The sequence below is a fragment of the Bos indicus x Bos taurus genome, chromosome 7 (genome assembly GCF_003369695.1).
Source record: "Bos indicus x Bos taurus breed Angus x Brahman F1 hybrid chromosome 7, Bos_hybrid_MaternalHap_v2.0, whole genome shotgun sequence".
Taxonomy (NCBI): Eukaryota; Metazoa; Chordata; class Mammalia; order Artiodactyla; family Bovidae; genus Bos; species Bos indicus x Bos taurus.
In genome coordinates this window covers 27,561,047-27,586,384 of record NC_040082.1, presented here as the reverse complement: position 1 = coordinate 27,586,384, position 25,338 = coordinate 27,561,047, and the positions used below count along the sequence as shown (strand labels likewise).

The 25,338-nt window shown below is 35.5% G+C and overlaps 1 protein-coding gene and 1 non-coding gene across 5 annotated transcripts in view; one reads left to right on the top strand and one right to left on the bottom strand.

Annotated features, from left to right (window-relative positions):
* XRCC4 (X-ray repair cross complementing 4) overlaps nucleotides 1-25,338 on the top strand; it is a 381,866-nt gene that overhangs the window by 110,462 nt on the left and 246,066 nt on the right. For all 4 annotated transcript variants that reach the window (XM_027545680.1, XM_027545678.1, XM_027545679.1 and 1 more), the window contains exons 4-5: nucleotides 18,070-18,236; nucleotides 24,867-25,019. In XM_027545680.1, coding sequence (XP_027401481.1) covers nucleotides 18,070-18,236; nucleotides 24,867-25,019 — 320 coding nt within the window. The remainder of the gene's footprint in view (nucleotides 1-18,069; nucleotides 18,237-24,866; nucleotides 25,020-25,338) is intronic.
* On the bottom strand, nucleotides 17,659-17,731 carry TRNAC-ACA. Its single transcript has one exon. It is a non-coding gene; the product is annotated as a tRNA-Cys (tRNA).

Here is a 25,338-nt window from a genome sequence, read left to right as displayed (position 1 = left end):
TACTCCCTTACATGAGTTACAGATTCATCCCTTAGCACCCCATTGAATGAATGGAGATTACTACATTGTCAAAACACAATAACTGCTATACCATTTGGACATTTTTTGGCAATGAGTAAGTGTTCTCATTTGAGATTGCTTCATAAGAAACAGTTCACAGAAGTGGAACTACAGTATGCCAAAAGAGTTGATTTCTTTTGGACTTTAACTGACTGGATTTCTGGTTTTAATATTTGCTAACAGCAAGGTGCTATTCTATGTAACATGACTTATTTACATAGTTACCACAAAACACTTGGTATTTCATCTAGTAATGACATTATGTCATTGAAAACAGCAATTTTAATGCTGTACTATTTCGACATTTATTAATAATTTGAGCTTTTAAAGGCTAAAGATTCAGGTTATAGTTTGTATCGATTTTTTCTAAAATTAATCTATTAACATTGTAAACCTCGTAAAATGCTACTGCTCTCTTTACATTTATGTAAAGCAAATATTCTACCTGATACATCTTTCTGTGATGTAGATTGCCTTGTAGTATACCTGGTAGGAACTAAAGAATATTTAATCAAATTTTAAATTTTTATTTAGGATTCTACAAAAACTTATTGACTATATACCATGTATTCCTTGTATGACTTTAGCCGTAGATGCAGAGCTCAAAATCTGAATTTATTCAGTCATTAATTGACATAATACTTGAAATATAGTAAGTACTCAATAAGTGTTATTATTATTAGAAAAATATTGTGGTATAATTTGATTTATTTCATCACATCTTGAGGATAGTAATTCATTGACTTATGGTATCCAATTTTATTATAGAAATCCAGTGCTATTCTAATCCTTATAATTAATTTACATATAATCTATCTTATTGCTCTGGAATCTTTTATGGTTCTCATTTTGTTCCAAATATTATTAAGTTTGAGGATGCTGTACCTTGCTGTGAGACCCCTGTTAATCAAGTGTGCTGGGACCTTTCCATTTGGAAATTTAAATCTTTCAGTTCATGCATTTCTTCTGCTTTTTAAATTCCTTCTCTTTTTTGTCTCTTTTGGCTAATTGTATCATGTGCAAATGGCAACCCTCTCCAGTACTCGTGCCTGGAAAATCCCATGGATGGTGGAACCTGGTAGGCTACAGTACATGGTGTCGCAAAGAGTCGGACACGACTGAGCGACTTCACTTCACTTCACATGCTGTGGTAAAGAACCCGCCTGCCAATGCAGGAGACTTAAGAGACTTAGGTTCAATCCCTGGGTTGGGAAGATCTCCTGGAGGAGGGCTTGGCAACCCACTCCAGTATTCTTGCTTGGAGAATCTCCATGGATAGAGGAGCCTTGCAGGCTACAGTCACGGGGTCGCAAAGAGTTGGATGCGTGGCTACAAGTAGAGACTTGTTCTGCATGAGCTCTAGGACTGGAGATTTCATGTGAGGCACAAGTCACATAAACATGCTCTTACCTGGTTTGAGTACTCTCAACTTGCTGCCTGCTTTCTGTCATTCTCCAGTCCTTGAATAGGGTTTTGTTTTTTGGGTTTTTTTTTTTTTTCAAATGGGAGAGAACCATCAGAGTTTATAATTGTTATCTCTAGGAGCATTAATCTAATACAGCTTACTTTGCTATTATCTAAACTGGAACTATCTCAATGTTAACTTTTAATTACATTTTTCTTTGCAAGAAAATTCAATTAAATGAATGATTACCATCCATTGTACTCTCCAGTCCTTCTCAATCTCATTAAAAATAGTTGTTAATTTTTATACTTTACAAGTAGATTTTCTATTAGGTAATTATCACCTGAAATAAAACACCTTGAAAAATTTAAAATGTTTTTTAGACCAGTAATTTCTTTTTATCTTGTCTCTAGGTCAATAACGAAATAAATCAAAATAAGTATGACTAGTTTTCTATATAAATGTTTTTGATTGGGATTTGCTTGTTAGAGATCTGCCACTACATTATTATAGGTGCTTTTTTTTAGGATTCTTAGTAAATATTTTGGGATGAAAAATCTGACAGAAGCATTTTTAATTCCTAGTTTAAAAAGACAGTTATTAAGCTTTGTGAAGATTTTTTGAAAGAAACTCATAAGCTAAACGAAAAATGAACATATCTTTTTCTGGATTCCTATACTTTATCACTTCATTTAAACTCGGATTTAAAAATACTTGGTACCTCTGTGGCTTGTTAAAGATCACCTGTTTTGAGTTTACTGGTTTATAATAACTGATTTTAAGGAAATGAAGTTATAGTTAACATAAGTGTTTATGATTTTTTTGTTGTTGTTGTTTCCAGAAACTTCTAATGTCAATACAACGCCTTTAACCAGTCAGGCTATTTCATCAAATATATATAGTTCAGTGCTTCAGGAGTGGAAGAACGGAGGTTGGCTTTAAGTTTATGCAAATTTTTTAAATGGCAAAAGTCCAGGATTTATAATCAGAAAAAAATACAAGATTCTATTTTTTCAGTTAAATTGTCTTAAGAGAATGTTATGAGAGGCCTGAGCAGTTCTTACTAAACAGGGTAAACTGTTTTGAATACAGAAATAAATCATTCTATGATATTTCATACTATGTCCTATTAAGATATATTTCCTAAGTATCTCGTAGTAAGGTATTTTATCATGTTATAAGTTTCCCCGCCCCCCTCAGTGTTTGCTTCCTTATTGTTTCCACGAGGCCTTAGGAACTAAGCAACAGCAACAGTGAGCTCCCCAGTGAGATTTTTCTCTGTCATAGCCACACTGGAATGCTACTGTGTGTTAAAGTAATCAACCACTTTCAGAAGACACATCCAATTCAAACTGACTCTAGAGAGTAGAGTTTTTTGTGCCCTTTGGTGTTATGTCCATTGTGGCTTATTTGTAAAATCCTTCATGATCAGCCCTTATATTTTGTTCATGAATTTCTTATAGGATAAGTTATCATTTTGAATGGAGTGGTTACAATTGCTTGTGCAGGACACCACTTAAAATAAATGTCAGAATTAGGATTCTAAAACAGAGATTGCTTAGGTTCCCATAACCATATAATGCTTTTTATGTGACCAAGGAACAGAAAATGAGACTAAGTAGGCACTTACATTCATATTTCTACCTACAGATCATTTGGTAGTCTTATTAGCTACAGTGTAAGGGAGTCTGATTAAAAACTAAGCAGACATTATGGATAAGAGTATAGAGGTTCCTCAATAAAAATAGAACTACCATCTAAGAGTCCTACTCCTGAATGTATATCCAAAGAAAATGAAAACACTAATTTGAAAAGATATATGCACCCCAGTGTCATATGCACCCCAGCAGCATTATTTGCAATAGCTAGGATATGAATTTAAGTTTCCATTAAGAGATGAGTGGATAAAGGAGATCTGAAACACACACAATGAAATATTCAGTTCAGTTCAGTTCAGTTCTGTCGCTCAGTCATGTCCAACTCTTTGCGACCCCATGAATTGCAGCAAGCCAGGCCTCCCTGTCCATCACCAACTCCCGGAGTTCACTCAGACTCATGTCCATCGAGTAGGTGATGTCATCCAGCCATCTCATCCTCTGTCGTCGTCTTTTCCTCCTGCCCCCAATCCCTCCCAGCATCAGAGTCTTTTCCAAGGAGTCAACTCTTCGCATGGGGTAGCCAAAGTACTGGAGTTTCAGCTTTAGCATCATTCCTTCCAAAGAACACCCAGGGCTGATCTCCTTTAGAATGGACTGGTTGGATCTCCTTGGAGTCCAAGGGACTCTAAAAAGTCTTCTCCAACACCACAGTTCAAAAGCATCAATTCTTCAGCGCTCAGCTTTCTTCATAGTCCAAATCTCACATCCATACATGACCACTGGAAAAACCGTAGCCTTGACTAGACGGACCTTTGTTGGCAAAGTCATGTCTCTGCTTTTGAATATGCTATCTAGGTTGGTCATAACTTTCCTTCCAAGGAGTAAGCATCTTTTAATTTCATGGCTGCAATCAGCATCTGCAGGGATTTTGGAGCCCAAGAAAATAAAGTTTGACACTGTTTTCCATCTGTTTCCCATGAATTGATGGGACCAGATGCCATGATCTTAGTTTTCTGAATGTTGAGCTTTTTAAGCCAACTTTTTCACTCTCCTCTTTCACTTTCATCAAGAGGCTTTTTAGTTCCTCTTCACTTTCTGCTATAAGGGTGGTGTCATCTGCATATCTGAGGTTATTGATATTTCTCGCGGCAATCTTGATTCCAGCTTGTGCTTCTTCCAGTCCAGCGTTTCTCATGATGTACTCTGCATATAAGTTAAATAAGCAGGGTGACAATATACAGCCTTGATGTACTCCTTTTCCTATTTGGAACCAATCTGTTGTTCCATGTCCAGTTCTAACTTGCTTCCTGACCTGCATACAGGTTTCTCAAGAGGCAGGTCAGGTGGTCTGGTATTCCCATCTCTTTCAGAATTTTCCACAGTTTATTGTGATCCACACAGTCCAAGGCTTTGACATAGTCAATAAAGCAGAAATAGATGTTTTTCTGGAACTCTCACTTTTTTGATGATCCAGCGGATGTTGGCAATTTGATCTCTGGTTCCTCTGCCTTTTCTAAAACCAGCTCGAACATCTGGAAGTTCATGATTCACATATTGCTGATGCCTGGCTTGGAGAATTTTGAGCATTACTTTCCTAGCGTGTGGGATGAGTGCAATTGTGTGGTAGTTTGAGCATTCTTTGGTATTGCCTTTCTTTGGGATTGGAATGAATGACCTTTTCCAGTCCTGTGGCCACTGCTGAGTTTTCCAAATTTGCTGGCATATTGAGTGCAGCACTTTTACAGCATCATCTTTCAGGATTTGAAAGAGCTCAACTGGAATTACATCACCTCCACTAGCTTTGTTCTTAGTGATGCTAAGGCCCACTTGACTTCACATTCCAGGATGTCTGGCTCTAGGTGAATGATCACACCGTCGTGATTATCTGGGTCATGAAGATCCTTTTTGTACAGTTCTTCTGTGTATTCTTGCCACCTCTTCTTGTTATCTTCTGCTTCTGTTAAGTCCGTAACATTTCTGTCCTTTATCGAGCCCATCTTTGCATGAAATGTTCCCTTGGTATCTCTAATTTTCTTGAAGAGATCTCTAGTCTTTCCCATTCTGTTGTTTTCCTCTATTTCTTTGCATTGATTGCTGAGGAAGGCTTTCTTATCTCTTCTTGCTATTCTTTGGAACTCTGCATTCAGATACTTATATCTTTCCTTTTCTCCTTTGCCTTTCTCTTCTCTTCTTTGCACAGCTATTTGTAAGGCCTGCCCAGAGAGTCATTTTGCTTTTTTGCATTTCTTTGTCTTGGGGATGGTCTTGCTCCCTGTCTCCTGTACAATGTCACGAACCTCATTCCATAGTTCATCAGGCACTCTGTCCATCAGATCTAGTCCCTTAAATCTATTTCTCACTTCTACTGTATAATCATAAGGGATTTGATTTAGGTCATACCTGAATGGTCTAGTGGTTTTCCCTACTTTCTTCAATTTAAGTCTGAATTTGGCAATATGGAGCTCATGATCTGAGCCATAGTCAGCTCCCAGTCTTGTTTTTGCTGACTGTATAGAGCTTCTCTATCTTTGGCTGCAAAGAATATAATCAATTTGATTTTGGTGTTGACCATCTGGTGATGTCCATATGTAGAGTACTCAGCCATAAAAAAATGAATTTTTTGCCACTTGCAACAACATGGATGGCCTTGAAGGGTGTTATGCTTAGTGAAGTAAATCAGACAGAAAAAAAAAAAAATACTGTATGTGTTCACTTAAATATGGAATCTGAAAAATAAAGCTGATGAATGAATGTAACAAAACAGAAACAGACTCATAAATACGGATAACAAATTAGTGCTTACCAGTGAGGAGAGGGATTGAGGGAAAGAGCAAAATAGAGAAAGGGGATTAAGAGACATAGACTGCTGCTGCTGCTAAGTCGCTTCAGTCATGTCCGACTCTGTGTGACCCCATAGACGTCAGCCCACCAGGGATTCTCCAGGCAAGAACACTGGAGTGGGTTGCCATTTCCTTCTCCAACGCATGAGAGTGAAAAGTGAAAGTGAAGTCACTCAGTGGTGTTCGACTACTACTAGGTACAAAATGGATAAGATGCAAGGATATAATGGACAGCACAGGGTATATAATCCATATTTTATCATAATGGTAATTGGAGTATAATCTATAAAAATATCAAATCACTATATTGTACACTGGAAATTAGTATAACATTGTTAATCAACTATACTTCAATTAAAAAAAAAAGTTTAAAAAGAGAAAATGGAAACAAAAAATTAACAATGAGAAACAAACAAAGGACATAAAAATAACTCTTGATTAAAGAAGTGTAGTGATCCTGAATGGAGAAATTTCACTTTAATTCATATTAGAACTTCCCTGGGACTTCACTGGTGGCTTAGATGGTAAAGCCTCTGCCTACAATGCGGGAGACCCGGGTTGGGAAGATCTCCTGGAGAAGGAAATAGCAACCCATTCCAGTACTTTTGCCTGGAAAATCCCATGAACGGTGGAGCCTGGTAGGCTACAGTCCATGAGATCACAAAGAGTTGGACACGACTGAGCAACTTCACTTTCACTACTTTTATATTAGAAATATAAATTCCTTCTAAAATAACTTGAAAATGAGTGTGATTCCAAACCAAATTCCTCATATATATATATATATATTTTTTTTTTTTTTTTTTTTTTTTTTTGCTTTTTGCTTTTGGTTTGTCTGAAGTTCTGATATGTGTCATCTTTCCCATGTTCTCTTGGTTAGAATTAGAAGCAAGTCACAGACCTACCCACACTTAAGGGGAGGGGATTACACACGGCCTGAATAATTGGAGGGTGGGCAGATTGGGGACAGTCTTAGAGGAAATGCTGAGTACTTTGTAAGCACTCATTTTTCTGCCTGTAATCTTCTGAGGGCTTTTTGTTAGAGTGAGTTCTGAACTTGTTACTGTAGTCCGCAAAATCCTGTGTGAATTAGTTTCCTATCTCTTTCCAATCCCATCTCTGTTCTCCATCTCAGTTTTCAGAAGGACTTGTTCTGTGACCACTATATCTAAGCCTACTCTGCCCTCTAGTCACTATCCTATTACCATTTTATTTTCTTCATTAAATCTACAACTGGATGAAATTATTATTTGTTCATTGGTGTTGTCAGTCCTCTACTAAAATATAAGGACCAAGTGAGTAGACAAATTGTTTTTCTTGTTCAAAATAGTGTCTCTAATGCCTAGCACATAGTACATACTGAAAAAGTCTGATAAATGAATGAATGAATACATTCTATATTTAACCATGTAAAAAAGGGAATGCTAATTTGAGTCATATATAGCTCCTATCTTTTTGTGGCTTTTGGACTAGTACAAGAAAAAAAAATACAGTATCTACTACTGTAGGCAAGAATCGCTAAGAAGAAATGGCGTAGTGCTCATAGTCAACAAAAGAGTCTAAAATGCAGTACTTGTGTGCAGTCTCAAAAATGACAGAATGATCTCTGTTCGTCTCCAAAGAAAACCATTTAATATCATAGTAATCCAAGTCTATGCCCCAATAACTAATGCCAAAGAAGCTGAACGGTTCTATGAAGATCTACAAGACCTTCTAGAACTAACACCAAAAAAAAAGATGGCCTTTCCATCATAGGGGACTGGAATGCAAAACTAGGAAGTCAAGAGATACCTGGAGTAACAGGCAAGTTTGGCCTTGGAATACAAAATGAAGCAAGGCAAAGGCTAACTGAGTTTTGCCAAGAGAACACACTGAGGGTCATAGCAAACACTCTCTTCCCACAACACAAGAAATGTCTCTACACATGGACATCACCAGATGGTCAGTACTGAAATCAGATTGATTGTATTCTTTGCAGCTGAAGATGGAGAAGCTCTGTATAGTCAGCAAAAACAAGACGAGATGACTGTGGCCTAGATCATGACTTCCTTATTGTAAAATTCTGATTTAAATTGAAGAAAGTAGGGGAAATGACTGGACCATTCAGATATGACCTAAATCAAATCCCTTACTATTATGCAGTGGAAGTGACAAATAGATTGAAGGGATTATATCTGATAGAGTGCCTGAAGGACTAAGGATGGAGGTTCGTAACACTGTACAGGAGGCAGTGATCAAAATCCTCCCTTCTTAAGAAGAAGAAATGCAAAAAGGCAAAATGGTTGTCTGAGGAAGCCTTACAAATAACTGAGAAAAGAAGAGAAACTAAAGGCAAAGGAGAAAGGGAAAGATATACCCAACTAAATGCAGAGTTCCCAAATAGCAAGGAGAGATAAGAAAGCCTTCCTTAGTGATCAATGCAAAAATAAAGGAAAACAATAAAAAGGGAAAGACTAGAGATCTCTTCTAGAAAATTAGAGATACCAAGGAAACATTTCATACAAAGATGTGCACAATTAAGGACAGACACAGTATGTATCAACAGAAGATATTAAGAAGAGGTGGCAAGAATACACAGAACTATACACAAAAGATCTTAATGATCCAGATAACCACAATAGTGTGGTCATTCACCTAGAGCCAGATGTGCTGGAAGCAAAGTCATGTGGGCCTTAGAAAGCATCACTAAGAACAAAGCTAGTGGAGATGATGTAATTCCACTTGAGCTATTTCAAATGCTGAGAATGTTGCTGTTGAAGTGCTGTAGTCAATATGCCAGCAAATTTGGACACCTCAGCAGTGGCCACAGGACTGGAAAAGGTCAGTTTTCATTCCAACCCCAAAGAAAGGGAATGCCAAAGAATGCTCAAACTACCACACACTTGCACTCATCTCACACGCTAGTAAAGTAATGCTCGAAATTCTCCAAGCCAGGCTTCAGCAATACGTGAACTGTGAACTTCCAGATGTTCAAGCCGGTTTTAGAAAAAGCAGAGGAACCAGAGATCAAATTGCCAACATCTGTTGGATCATCAAAAAAGCAAGAGATTTCCAGAATAACATCTACTTCTGCTTTATTGACTACCCCAAAGCCTTTGACCGTGAGGATCACAACAAACTGTGGAAAATTCTTAAAGAGATGGGAATATTAGACCACCTTACCTGCCTCCTGAGAAACTTCTATGCAGGTTAAGAAGCAACAGTTAGACCTGAACATGGAAAAATGAACTGGTTCCAAATTGAGAAAGGAGTACGTCAAAGCTGTATGTTGTCACCCTGCTTATTTAACCTATATGCAAAGTACATCATTTGAAATACCAGACTGGATGAAGGACAAGCTGGAATCAATATGTGACAAATATCAATAACCTCAGATATGCAGATGAAAACACACTTATGGCAGAAAGCAAAGAGGAACTAAAGAGCCTCTTGATGAAAGTGAAAAAAGAGAGTGAAAAAGCTGACTTAAAACTCAACATCAGAAAATGAAGATCATGACATCCAGTCCCATCACTTCATGGCAAATAGATGGGAAAACAATGGAAACAGTAACAGACTTATTTTCTTGGGCTCCAAAATCACTGCAGATGGTGACTGCAGCCATGAATTTAAAAGGCGCTTACTCCTTGGAAGAAAAGCTATGACCAACCTATACAGCATATTAAAAAGCAGAGACATTATTTAACCCACAAAGGTCTGTCTAGTCAAAGCTATGATTTTTCCAGTAGACATGTATGGATGTGAGATTTGGACCATAAAGAAAGATGAGCACTGAAGAATTGATGCTTTTGAACTTGGTGTTGGAGAAGGCTCTTGAAAGTCCTTTGGACTGCAAGGAGATCAAATGAGTCAATCCTAAAGGAAATCATTCCTAAATATTCATTGGAGGGACTGATGCTGAAGCTGAAACTCCAATACTTTGGCCACTTGATGCAAAGAACCGACTCCTTGGAAAAGACCCTGATGCTGATAAAGATTGAAGGCAGGAGAAGAAAGGGATGAGAGAGGATGAGATGGTTGGATGGCATCACCGATTCGATGGACTTGAGTTTGAGTAAGCTGCGGGAGTTAGTGATGAACATGGAAGCCTGGCGTGCTGCAGTCCATGGGGTCGCAAAGAGTTGGACATGACTGAGTGATTGAACTGAATTGAACTGAAGAAAAATGCAAGTAGATTTTGTAATGCTATGTTAATTGTTTCTAGAAGTCCTGACTTGAGAAAACGTATCACTTATTAATACACATTTGGCAATTTTTCAACTTATCTCTAATAACGGGAGCTGATATTGTGGATAACCATATAACTCTACAGAGAAAAAAGAGAATTAGATCAAGGGTCCTATCTAGGAAATATCACCATTTACGCTGTAAATGAAAGAGAAGCATACTATGAAGAAATGATTAGATAAGTGTTATGAGATTTAATAGAGTGCCAGGAGATCCAACGTACTGTTTCTTTTTCAGAACCTAATATCAAACTTATAGTAACAGGTAAATAATAGGCAACCCCTGACATCTACCTACCCTACTACTCCCAATCCAATTTACTGTTGCTAAAGTCTTTCATGCTAAGTAGCTTCAGTCATGTCTGACTCTTTGTGGCCCTATAGACTGTAGCCCACTGGGCTCCTCTATCCATGGGGATTCTCCAGGCAAGAATACTGGAGTGGGTTGCCATGCCCTCCTCCAGGGGATCGTCCCAGCCCAGAGTTCGATCCTGTGCGTCTTATGTGTCCTGTATTGGCAAGCAGATTCTTTACCACTAGTGTCAGCTGTTGATTCTAAATCTATGTATAGAGTATTTTTCATTGTTTATTATAACTCCTAATTAGACTAAGATAAATCTTCTTTTTCCTATATTTTCCGTGAACCAAAAGGTTTACCATCTCTATTTCAAGGACATGATGGAATAAACATTTGTAGTCATTTAAAGTAACAGTAACTTCTGAAATTCCCTTATTGCAAAGACATTTGGGCTTTTCATTTCATTTCTCTGATTCCTACTAATGAATTTTGTAATTATGAATACCAAATAATTCTTAGATGATACTTAATATATTACAGCATACAGCATACCGTTAAAAATGCTAATAATTTGTAGGTCTATATTAGAACTCAGTGTATTTTTTTTTAATTTTTGGATTATTGCATTTTGGTTGTAAGGACCTAGAGGGTCTACATATCTGAAGCCCTGCATATACAAGTCTTACTTGATCATATAATCATCTTAAGATATTTAAACATTTTAAATAGGTTTAAGAAATGTGAACAAGAAAATAATTGGAAAGTTGAGATTAATAGTCTCACAATAAAGTTCTCTTATCTGTTTAGAAAGTCCCATGAGCATTCTTTTCTCAGTTCCAGCTACTGTGGAAGATAAATATGCTCAGTTGTCAACCTAGGTACGTCACTGGTTTAGAATACTTATTTGTAATATTTTAAATTTAAATCTATAATAGCGTTTCAAGCAGGTCACAAAACCAAAGAGTTAATGATACAAACATCTTAGTAAAAAATATTATTCTTGATTAAAAGTACAGTTGATGATTAATGTAATTAGTCCAACATATTACAGTTTAGTTTCCTTTTTACTATTAACTTGACTTGTTTCCTTTATTACTAGAATTTTGTAACTGTGTATTATAACAACTATGTATTTACAGCTATATGTTTTTCTATAATATAAAAATATCCTGTATTACAAACTATAATGAATAGGGTTTGCTTTTTAGTGTACACATATCGAGACACAGCTAAACTTTTTAAACATGTCAATAAATTAAAAGCACATACTGAAAAACAGGAATTCCATTTGTTTGCCTAGGAATCATCTCAAGATATCTTTATTCCTCCTTTTCCTTTAGGTTTACATCTTGGTTCCCAGGACAGTAACACAGATTAATTCTGCAAGGTTATTTAGACTACGTTGATAATGTATCAACCTCTTTAATTGATATGTTCTAAGCAGAGTTCAGCTTACACCTTGAGAATCCTCCTGTCCCCAGAAACAATAAACAATTCCCCTGAAATTAGTGTTTCTTTTGTGTATTTTACTGATACTATATATTCTCTTTTATCTGTGTGGCCATTCCAAAGAACCTGAAAACAATACATATACATTCTTACATTTTTCAAAAAACAAATCTTTTTGGGTTTTATTAAACCTATGTATTATCACAGTATCAGGAGCTATTACACAGTCTTTTAACCATGCCCTTTTTCTGAAATTATACTATTCAATAAAATAAAACTTATCTCTTAAAAGCTTCAAGATTTCTTAATTTGTATTTAGAGTATCACTGTCCCAATTATTTATTTTACCTGAAATATTATAATTTTATTCTCTTATTAATAAATATCATAGAAGTTTTAAAAAATTTAGGTCTTTTATTAAGCAGTATATGTCCAGAGCTCTATAAGACACTGTGGAAGTTAAGGAAGACATACAAGATATGGTCTCTGATCTCAAAGAACTAAAAATTTAAAGGAAAACACTGCATTTCTGAAGCAACAAGAGAGATACACAGAGGATGAAACTGGGTGAAAAATTGTGTGAGACAAATCTGAATTATTAAGAATAGAGAAGCTAATACAGGCTAAAGTAGATAAAGAGAATTTGATCTGGGCTTTGAAGTGATGTGTAAAAGGATATGGCATTTAATCTTGCATTTAAAGATGTCCAGACTAAAACACCAGCTAAGGAAAATGGATATGTTTTCTGAAATTGTGAATTTTTAATGCAAATCAGATAAAAAATGCTTTGTTTGTGTTGCTTGCTAAAATAAATGACAGAGTCAACTAGTGCAACCTAATATGATTACAAGTATTTAAAAAATTGTTTTGAACTTTTTTGACAAAGAAAAATAAAAACATAGCTTAATAGATTATAGACTGAGTGAGGTGCTGAGTATAGATCTGTATATAGAAAATTCACCATAAGGTCTTAAGAACTAACTGCAAAAAATTTTATTTTTGCCCATTGTGGTTTCTGACTCTGGTTTTACTATTTGAAGTCCTAATTTTATATTGCAGATTATTTTGAAATTACAGAACTAATAAAGAATATCTGTGTTAATAGCCTTACATGTCCAACAAAAAACGAAAGTAAAGGACTTTTAAATCGATACAACCATCCAGTGTTACTTTTGTGGGAATTTGCTAACACTCATTTATTTATTTATTTATTTTTAAAATATAAATTTATTTATTTTAATTGGAGGTTAATTACTTTACAATATTGTATTGGTTTTGCCATTATAAAACACTGGTGAAAGAAATCAAAGAGGACACTAATAGATGGAGAAATATACCATGCGAGACAGCTAACACCTTTTTAAAGTTTCCACTTTTATTTGAAGGATGGTATAAAGATGGGTTGGATGTAGAGTTAGAGCACAGAAATATTTTATGCTTCTCAATTCATTAGGCCTGATTTGAGGCCCTCTGATAAGTCCAGTGCAATTGGGCATGTGGTCCATTACATCTGTAATAAGGTGGACAGGCAGGAACAGAGATAGTGAGAGTGAAAGGGCGTTTCCTGCCTTGGTTCTGAACTATGTGAATACAGACAGGATGGTCCAGATGACTCATGTTCGCATACATTCCAGAATTTTTCTACAAAATAAGCGGAATATTTCAAGTAAAATATTTTTCTTGGATTGAATTTTAAATACTTCTTGATTATTTTCATTGTTTCAAATAATAGATGTTCACACCTGTTGCTGCTAAAGTCACTTCAGTCGTGTCCGACTCTGTGCGACCCCATAGACAGCAGCCCACCAGGCTTCCCCGTCCCTGGGATTCTCCAGGCAAGAACACTGGAGTGGGTTGCCATTTCCTTCTCCAATGCATCAAAGTGAAAAGTGAAAGTGAAGTCGCTCAGTTGTGTCCGACTCTGTGCAACCCCATGGACTGCCGCCTTCCAGGCTCCTCCGTCCATGGGATTTTCCAGGCAAGAGTACTGGAGTGGGGTGCCATTGCCTTCTCCATCACACCTGTTAAAGGACCCCAAATTAGTGAATATAATTAGAAAAATAGAAACTGAAAAATACTTGCCTGCTCTTAAGAAGAAATGACATTTTAAGCTTATTCTACACTGAGTAGCCAAGAAAAAAATTGAAGAATTCTCTTTTGGAATTTTGAATATAAGCATTTGAATGATATTTTGAAAGAAGTTGTTTGTTATTAGTGATTTAAAACTGTTACCTTTATCTTTTGCCATCTTAAATAGGTTAGGGGGTTGTGTTTACCTGTCCATTTGTATTTTACTTCATTCAGGATCAAAATGTGAGCCTGACTATAACACTCAATGGATAATGATTCATTATCCATTGACATTGTTGCAACTTCCAAGTGATAAAAAAAAAAAATTATTTCCTTAATGTCCATCTTAGTCAAAGCTGCCCGACAATTGTGAAAATGTGAGAATATAAAATCATGGTTTGGGTTTATGTTTTACTGATGATCTATTGTCTAAAAATAAAATATGCTTCATTTTTCTTCTGTATTGACTCAAACAAGTAATATTCTATAGCTGATCTTTATCTTATGTGTGTTTGTTTGCATAAGAGAAGCTTTAAAAGGTTAAATACTCAAATTTACTTTCAATTCTTATATAATTTGCATAGATAAAACTTTCCTATTTAAACTTAAATACTTGTTAAATGGACTCATTATATGTACTTCAAAGCAAGAGTTTTTGGCCATTTGATTTTAAGTTTACGAGAAATAAATCAGATGTGACAAATAGTCTGAGATAATTTCAAACTTCTTGTAAGTTTTCCAAGTCTTTTTTGGGTAAAGGTTTAATAATAATAATTATGCTATTTTAAAATTATAATTTAATAATAATTGTAATGTTAAAATTAGAATTCAGTTTAAATTTATAATTTAAAAATTATAATTTTACTATTCTAATTAAAGTTAAGCTCAAATTGCTGAATTTAGGTTTTATATATATGTATATACACAACTATATGTACTCATTGAAATAAAGCACAATTTTTCTTAGTCTGTTTCCATTTTTTTAAGGAACAGAAAGAGGTGAGATAAAACAAATTAAAGCATCAAGCAGACATTATGACCTGCTTAGATTTCAAAAACAAAATACATAAATACATACAAAATTTATTTGTGGCTAAACCAGTATTCTTCAGTCCTTGTATAACATTTGTGCCCATAATACATTATTATGTGCCCATGAAAATGAAAGAGGAGAGTGAAAAACTTGACTTAAAACTCAACATTCAGAAAACTAAGATCATCGGATGGCATCCGATCCTGTCACTCCATGGCAAATAGATGGGGAAACACTGGAAACAGTGAGATACTTTATTTTTCTGGGCTCCAAAATCACTGCAGATGCTGACTGGAGCCATGAAATTAAAAGATGATTGCTCCTTGGAAGAAAAGCTATGACCAACCTAGGCAGCATATTAAAAAGCAGAGACATTATTTTGCCAGCAAAGGTCTGTCTATTCAAAGCTATGGTTTTTCCAGTAGTCATGTATGGATGTGAGAGTTGGACTATAAAGAAAGCTGAGTACCAAAGAATTGATGCTTTTGAGCTGTGCTGTTGGAGAAGACTCTTGGGAGTCCCTTGGACTGCAAGGAGATCTAACCAGTCCATCCTAAAGGAAATCAGTCCTGACTGTTCATTGGAAGGACTTATGTTGAAGCTGAAACTCCAATACTTTGGCCACCTGATGTGAAGAACTGACTCACTGGAAAAGACCCTGATGCTGGGAAAGACTGAAGGCTGAAGGAGAAGGGGATGAGAGACGATGAGATGGTTGGATGGCATCACTGACTCAATAGACATGAGTTTGAGTAAGCTGCGGGAGTTGGTGATGGACAGGGAAGCCTGGTGTGCTACAGTCCATGGGTTCGCAAAGAGTCGGACACGACTGAGTAACTGAACTGAACTAATACAAGAATATTAAAATCCTTTGTTTTCCTTCACATTTTAAGCAAGTATATGTAAATATTTTTCAACATCTAGGAATTCTCAGTATTTAAATCTTTTCACTGAGTTTCTATGATATTAAAACATCTATCTGTGGTTTTAATCTGAAAATTTAAAAGTAAATTGGTAAACATAATTCATCCAGAAAAGTTTACTCTGTGGGGTTAAACAACTGAATGATCCTAAATTATAGGAATTAACATAAATGTTTTATAAAGTACCACTCAGATTGCAAACACTAGAGTTTTACTTTAGGACTTTTATTTTTATTTGTAGATTGACTGATATGATTAGTCTCAGAATTATCAATAATTATAATAATATAAAATTATAATTATTAATAATAAGTATTAATACTTAATTAAGAAATTAAGTATTTCTTAATATATATATATAACATATTTATAGGAGTGCGTCTTTACAAATAAGATACTTTAGAAATATTCCTATCAGTGGATGCCATAATAGAAACTACTTATCCAGGAGGCTAAATAACAACACAAACCAAAAAAAAAAAAAATTTCTGTACTCTCAATATTGCCACCTACTCAGTGCCTTTAGAATCTCTGTTTAGAATTATGTGTAGATTTGGAAGCTAATTCTTCCTCTTACTTGTTGTTTGTTTAGCATACTCCTTATGTCAGCAAGTAGTTTAACAGGATAGTATAGTGGGATCTTGATTTTATTCCTTTGATATGTTAGATAACCACTCTGAACCTCAGTTAAAATGGATATAATAATAGTTCCATTTGGTGATGATTAAATGAGTTTATATTTGTGCTATGCTTGAGTTATACTTCAACTATAAGATATGATAGCTATATAATTTTAATTGTCATTTAAAATCTTATTTTAGTTATAATAATTCTAGTAGAAAGGATAATTATGTGCTGTGTGCTTAGTCGCTCAGTAATATCCAACTCACTGCAACCCCATGGACTATAGCCCACCAAGCTCCTCTGTCCATGGATATTCTCCAAGCAAGAATACTTGAGTGGGTTGCCATGCTCTCCTCTGGTGATCTTCCCAACCCAGGGATTGAACCCAGGTCTCCCGCATTACAGGCAGATTCTTTACCATCTGAGCCACCAGGGGAGCCTAAGGATAATTATAGTCATTATTATTAAATCATTGTGTTTTAGTATCTTTATCTACCAAAACAAGGAGAGCCTGTATCTCTTTTAGAATTCCTTAACTATAATAAAGATGTATTAAACTATTTTATTTTGTAGTGACCTCTAGTAGAAGATTTAAGATATTTTTATATCTTACCTCTGCACAAAAGTACTCAAGTTTGACATATGGCATTATCATTTATAATTTATAATAATAAATTATTGGTTTTTGACAGAGAAGTAATTACTGTTCCCAGGTTTATAAATTTAAAACCCTATATTTCTCTTAGATATTACAAAAATTTTGCTCTTTCTTCAGAGATAGCTTTTACTATCAGTATTAACAGAAACTGGAATTTAGAATCTTCATGTATGGGCCTTCCCTCGTGGTCCAGTGGCTAAGACTCTGTGCTTGCATGGCAGGAGGCATGGTTTCCATTCCTTGTCAGGGAACTAAGATCCTGTAGGCATGCCATGCAGTGTGGCGCAAAAAAAAAAAAAAGAGTTTTCATGTGAAATTTATTTTATTATTCTGAGTATGAAAGTGAAGGTAGAGTCGCTCAGTTGTGTCTGACTCTTTGCGACCCCATGGACTGTAGCCTACAACGCTCCTCCGTCCATGGGATTTTCCAGGCAAGAGTACCGGAGTGGGTTGCCATTTCCTTCTCCAGGAGATCTTCCCAGCCCAGGAATAGAACCTGGGTCTCCTGCATTGTAGGCAGACGCTTTACCATCTGAGCCACCAGGAAAGATGTATAGTGATTTAAAATATGTACTAGACAGTAAAAACAGATGGTAGCATGTTTTTATGGTATTTATGTTGTTTTCATTTCTGCTAAAATGTGAGAGAGTGACTTACCACTTAATTTTTTTTCCCTTAGGTTTTATGTTGATTTATATGATAAACCTTAATAAGAAAGTAGGAGGTTGCCCAGTAGTTTTGTCCACTGTATTTATATCTGGTAAATGCACTATATTTAAATCTTACACCTTTTTTTCCCTCTCAGAAGAAAAAATATATATTTAAAACTGGGCCACTCAATCTTGATTTTCTCCCAAAACTAATCATGTTTTCTTTTGATCCTAGTTCAGGCTTGGTTCCTTCAAACTAGAGAAAATTGCAAGCCCAGCTGAGGTCATTAGAGAACTTATTTGTCACTGCCTGGACACCATTGCAGAAAGCCAAGCCAAAAATGAGCACCTGCAGAAAGAAAATGAAAGGCTTCTGAGAGATTGGAATGATATTCAAGGACGGTGTGTACATAATGTGCTTGTATCTTAAGAACACTAAGCTCTTTATATTATTGTAGCTCTGTTTATGATTTATACACTTATGCTATATGTAGAGTATCATATATTTAAGACGAAATGTGTCAATGATTATACCTCTACTTAATGTGATTAAACTAAATTATTGGTTGTTATTGTACAGTATAGGAGAACAGTAACACTTTTAGGTCATTCGTATTTGGTGGCACCAGCAAACTAATAACAGTAAGAAGTAATTGGACAGTGGTGATCAGAACCCATTAACAGTAAGCAAAGTTTAGGAAGTTTGGTATTTATAAGGATTAAAGTGAAAGTGAAGTCACTTAGTTGTGTCCAACTCTTTGCAACCCTGTGGACTGTAGCCCACCAGGCTCCTCCATCCATGGGATTCTCCAAGCAAGAATACTGGAGTGAGTTGCCATTTCTTCTCCAGGGGATCTTCCTGACCCAGGGATCAAACCCAGGTCTCCTGCCTTGCCGGCAGACGCTTTAACCTCTGAGATTAATAATGAATAAAAAAGAGAAATGAAATATAAATAAACATAGTTGATTCCTTATTTGAAATCTTTTTATGAATGACATCTATTTCAGGTGAAGTATGTTTTGGCTCCTGAGAGAAACTTATTTTTTGCAGATTGATTGAAAGTTCATATTCTCAGCATTTTAAAAAGAAGTAGTTGTTACTGCTGGATAAGACATTTGGAAGCCTTTATTTTCCTGATTTTGCCTCTTTAAACAATGAAGAAGAAAGTGACCTATCTTCTCAGTTATGCAGTTTTCTCAATTATATTGTGATCTAGGCTGGTCCAGGGAATAGCTGTATTACTCTATTATGTACAAGATATTTGAAAGAAATGTATGTTGGGAATATTTGAATCTCTACAAAGACATATTAATATAATATGCATGTATTTGTTAGTATATACATTGTAACATATGAAAGAATCGTGCAGAATATATAAAATAGTAATAATGCTCATTATTACATCCAATATATAAATATTTTTTATCTTTTATTCAATCCATAAACATAAGAATATTTGAACATTTATCAATTTAGGGTCTTTTTAGGGTACTGACTAATATTGTTCTATATGTGCATCAGTAAGTATATGGGGAAGTGTATGAAAAATATGAAGGGTTTTTATCAGTATATCCTTTTAAATGAGGTTTACTAGAAGAAATAATTTCTATACATTCATTTATATTTATTAATTAATGTAAGGCATGAACCTAACACCTATCACCTAAAACTTGGTTATATTTGACTCTCATTTTTATATTAATAAAGTATCTTATTTTCTTTTGGTTCTGAATTAATTTTTATCTCCAATTCTATAGTTAGACCAAATCAAAATTATGTAAATGTCAAGAAACCATACAGAAAAATATGTTATTGTTTCTTTTAAATTTTCCCTTTGAAATTCTTGTTGCTGTGAATTAATATAAAATGTTCTAGAAAGCATGTTTTGGGACTTATACCAGTACTCTGGGTGTATTTTTCTATTTTATATTCAAAATAAATCAAATGAAAGGAGATGTACTCTGGGCGTGATAAGCCATTATTTTAAAAACTCAAAATACCCTCAGGATGATAGGAAATTTGATCCACAAATTGCCCACAAAAATGCAGACTGGGTACTTGGTACTTGAGCAAATTGTTTTAAAATGTCTGCCAGAGGTTGAAAGAGGTATTATCTCATCAGTATTCAACACCACTGCCATAGGATGGAAAGCAGCAGGGAACAAAGATGAGACAGTAGAGACAAATACACCCTGTGCTGTAAGACAGTGTGTGAGGGTACATATAATATGTGTCGCACAGATGCTCAATTTGCTATTTCTGAATTATCCAGAAAATTCTTTTGTGTCATTGTGACAAAAAGTTACCTATTTGATCAAATGCACAGCCATGTAGCTTGTCACCAGTCTTATGCTCCATCTATTCTTTTTTTTTTTCTGAGTCCTGGATCACATACCTTTTTCAGGAATTGAAGATGTGTGTTCTTGGAATGGCCCTCCAAACAGAGGAAACAAAATCTACTCCAGAGAATTCTAGGCTCTGGATGTATTCCAGATGTTAGATTAGTAGCTTTACCTAGTTTCCAAATTTGGTTTTCTTTCCTATCACACAGAAAGTGGCTGTTTTAAAGAGTTGTAAATACACCTTGGTCACAGCCAAACTGTATTTCCTGAACTGTTCCCTGTCCAGAGGCGTAGTTCACTGGGAAATGAGCGAAGGATTTACAACTACTGCTTCCATAAGGCAGTAGTACTGGTCAAGAGTCTTCAGAGAGATTAGAAATAGGACACAGACATTCGGAGTTAGGTATCTGTCCACATAGAAAATAGAGTTGAGGCCCTCTCTTTAGGCCTAGTCACAGTTCAGTTTCCTGGGCTGCTCCTGATTAGTCTTATATCAGTGTCCATTCATGATTCCATTATTTCTTTATCAGATTTTTTTTCTAGACTCCATGTGCCTGGAGAGCGAGGAGGGGCACAAAATAGTTGCTGAGAATTCACTTAGAAGCTATGGTAGATAGGTCTGAAATATATTTAATAGAGAACTGAATATTATATGAGCAAAAAGCATATCATGGGAAATGTTTATGTTGTGTTAAGAGGAGAAATGTGAGTTACCAATATGGAAGGTATCTCATTTTTTGTAAAATACATCTTTAGATAAAGAATATCTAGAAGGAGAAAATTAAATGATACTAGTGTGTGTCTGTGTGGATCACAATAAACTGGAAAATTCTGAAAAAGATGGGAATACCAGACCACCTGACCTGCCTCTTGAGAAACCTGTATGCAAGTCAGGAAGCAACAGTTAGAACTGGATATGGAACAACAAACTGGTTCCAAAAAGGAAGAGGAGTACATCAAGGCTGTATATTGTCACCCTGCTTATTTAACTTATATGCACAGTACATCATGAGAAAAGCTGGGCTGGATGAAGCACAAGCTGGAAACAAGATTGCTGGGAGAAATATCAATAACCTCAAATATGCAGATGACACCACCCTTATGGCAGAAAGTGAAGAACTAAAGAGCCTTTTGATGAAAGTGAAAGAGGAGAGTGAAAAAGTTGGCTTAAAGTTCAACATTCAGAAAACGAAGATCATGGCACCTGGTCCCATCACTTCATGGCAAATAGATGGGGAAACAGTGGAAACAGTGGCTGATTTTACTTTTTTGGGCTCCAAAATCACTGCAGATGGTGATTGCAGCCATGAAGTTAAAAGACGCTTTTAATTTGGAAGGAAAGTTATGACCAACCTAGACAGCATATTAAAAAGCAGAGACATCACTTTGCCAACAAATGTCCGTTTAGTCAAGGTTATGGCTTTTCCAGTGGTCATGTATGGATGTGAGAGTTGGACTATAGAGAAAGCTGAGTGCAGAAGAATTGATGCTTTTGAACTGTGGTGGTGGAGAAGACTCGTGAAAGTCCCTTGGTCTGCAAGGAGATCCAACCAGTCTATCCTACCGAGTGTTCATTGGAAGGACTGATGTTGAAGCTGAAACTCCAATACTTTGACCACCTCATGCAAAGGGCTGACTCATTGGAAAAGACCCTGATGCTGGGAAAGACTGAGGGCAGGAAGAGAAGGGGACGACAGAGTATGAGATGGTTGGATGGCATCAGCGACTTAATAGACATGGGTTTAGGTAGACTCCGGGAGTTGGTGATGGACTGGGAGGCCTGGTGTGCTGCAGTTCATGGGGTCGCAAAGAGTCAGACATGATGGAGCAACTGAACTGACGGAACTGAAGTGTGTGTCTGGAACTGTGGATTAAATTTTCTTCTTGATAGTATTTTTTACATATATTTTTGTATTTAGATATGTATCATTATAATCAGAGCCAAATCTAAAACTATTTCCATTTGGGATCATGGGGGAGAATGAATACGGTTTGAGTAAGCAATGAGGAATTGCAATAAGAGTGAAAAGGATGAGCTTTAACATGTATACTTTTAACATATATTTGCTGTCATTTTTTATTTGCTATTTAATAATTGCAATCCTCAGTTCAGTCACTCAGTCATGTCTGACTCTTTGCAACCCCATGAATCACAGCATACCAGGCCTCCCTGTCCATCACCAACTCCTGGAGTTCACTCAGACTCACATCCATCGAGTCAGTGATGCCATCCAGCCATCTCATCCTCTGTTGTCCCCTTCTCCTCCTGCCCCCAATTCGTCCCCTTCTCCTCCTGCCCGCAATCCCTCCCAGCATCAGAGTCTTTTCCAGTGAGTCAACTCTTCACATGAGGTGGCCAAAGTACTGGAGTTTCAGCTTTAGCATCATTCCTTCCAAAGAAATCCCAGGGCTGATCTCTTTCAGAATCGACTGGTTGGATCTCCTTGGAAGGGACTCTCAAGAGTCTTCTCCAACACCACAGTTCAAAAGCATTATTCTTCGGTGCTTAGCTTTCTTCACAGTCCAACTCTCACATCCATACATGACCACAGGAAAAACCATAGCCTTGACTAGACGGACTTTTGTTGACAAAGTAATGTCTCTGCTTTTGAATATGCTATCTAGGTTGGTCATAACTTTACTTCCAAGGAGTAAGCGTCTTTTAATTTCAATCTTAGCTCCAGTTTAAACAAGTGACATTCCTGAATTCACTTACTTTTGTATAATTTATATGAGAAAGAAAACATTAGAATTATTGTATGTAAATCCTTAGGTCATTAGCTATATTTATTTTACTTTTTTAGTTTCAAATAACAATTCTCAAGTTCGGTGTTTGTGAGTAGGTCTTTTGTTTGTACTCAAGCATCAAGTTAGAAAGTCTCTAGCTTTACTCTGAGTTATAGTTATTAAACCTACAATTGGAGGCAGTTTTCAGCAGATTGAATTGGGTTGACACTCATGGAATCATTAGAATAGAAGAGACCTCGAAAGCTTTTCTCTGCCTTCAAGCTAGGATCACATTATAGCCAGATGAATTCAGTCTGATATTTTAAGACTCAAGAGATACCTTCAACTCCTATTGGTCGCCCATTACATTGTTTAAGAACAGTCACAGGCAGAAAATTCTTCCTTCCATCTATTGGTAATCTGAGTCCTTCATGGTATACTTGAAGGCCATTTCCTCTTGTTCTGTCATCAGAAAGGATGAGGAACAGCTGTTTACCATCTTCTTTAGTACTTAAAGGCTTATTAAATATCTCTTTACCACTGCTTTCTTTTCCATTTCTTTTTAGCATTCTTTGTCCTCTGAACTCTTGTGCAGATATTCTTTTTCTGAACAACCCTGACCTGGGTATAAACTTTGTCAGAGCTGAAAATACAAGGATTACTGTACTGTTTCTAAGTACCACATGTTAACATTTGTGTATTGATTTATTTTGGGTTATCGTTTAATCTGTATTATTTGAGATGTTATTTTCTATGAAATCACCTTGTTTCTGCTCTCATTTTTGTTGTGTTTTTGACATTTATTCTTAAATTCCTTGTTTTCCCATCCAGAAATATTTTATTTTGAATATTCAGTGTTTTTTGTATTTAGTTTTTACCCTTTTAGTTTTTTTTTTAACTGGAGGATAATTATTTTACAATGTTGTGTTGGTTTCTGCTGACAACAAGCAGCTATATGTATACATTATATATACATGTATCCCCTCCCTAGTTAACCTACCTCCCACCCCACCCTCCAGTCCAACCCCTCTGGTTATCAGAGAGCACAGAGCTGAGTTACATTCCTTCAAGAAGTCCTCAACTACTTTTAAATGAATATATTGCATGAAATAATTTATGTTTTAATCTTTAAAATAGAGGTTTATTCATTGTCTGTGTGTAGGCACATATCAAGTATATTCAATTTCTGCTAGTCTACCTTCTTTATATATATATGAGGGATTAAAGTTAGTACTGTCTCTTGTTAGCTCATTTGAATATTGTAGAAAAAATTATAAATGATAAAGAATTTTATGTTTTGTCCTATATACCTAAATTTAAAGTATATAGTGTTTTACATATCTTCTTGGAAATTTCAAGTTGGATGCTTTCATTTATTTTATAAGTACATACATTTAATTGTGTGTGTATGTTTGCTGGATTATAAGGTACAGCTTGGTATATGATGTTCTTGCTGTGGAGCAGTTCATAATCTATTTTGGGAGAACAGATTAGGTAAATCACTTAATCCCAAAATAAGATCATGGTTGCTATTATAGTAATATTAACAAAGTACCAGAAACAGGCTATAGTTACCTTTGTTTCAAATTTCTCTCACAAATATGTTCTTTTAGAAATAATCCAAAGATGTGAATAAGTTATTACATTTAGGAATTTAGATGTTTTAAAAGCTTTTTTGCTATGAATTTCCAATTTTGATCCTTTTCTCAGTGTGTAAACTACAAATGCTAATAAACAGTAAGTTCTAATTATTTGTTTACCAATATAAAACTTTAAATCAATGAAAACATTTTAAAGTGATTTTTTAAGTTGGAATTGTTTATTTTTAATTAATTTTTATTTAAAATGATTTTAATTGTATTTTTCTTGAAAAAAAAATTGAAATTGTCTTCAGTATTAAATTGGATAATGCTAAGAAAACCCCACACCATATATTAATTGGTTTGTTTATTCACATTTTAGGTTTGAAAAATGTGTGAGTGCTAAGGAAGCTGTAGAGACTGATCTTTATAAACGGTTCATTCTGGTGCTGAATGAGAAGAAAGCAAAGATCAGAAGCTTACATAAATTGTTAAATGAAGTTCAAGAACTGGAAAAGAACATCGAACATAAGATGTATTTTTTACCTTTCTGTTTTGGGATGGCAGAAGCATACATTTTAGTGGAATTTCTTCCCAAAGTTAATGGAAGTTAGATGCAAACTTTAGTGACATATCATAGCCTGGGGTTGGATGCTGTGGTTGTTAATTGCAGTAGACTGGAGAATACACAACATGATCTCTCCATTATCTGCCCAACAGTCACACCTACACTTAAATCATACAACTGCCATGAGACTGCTAAATAATAGTAGTTTAATTATTTGGCATCACTAAGGAATATATTAATTAAAAACTTTCATCTTCTCCAGAACCAGAAAGGTTGGGCACACATT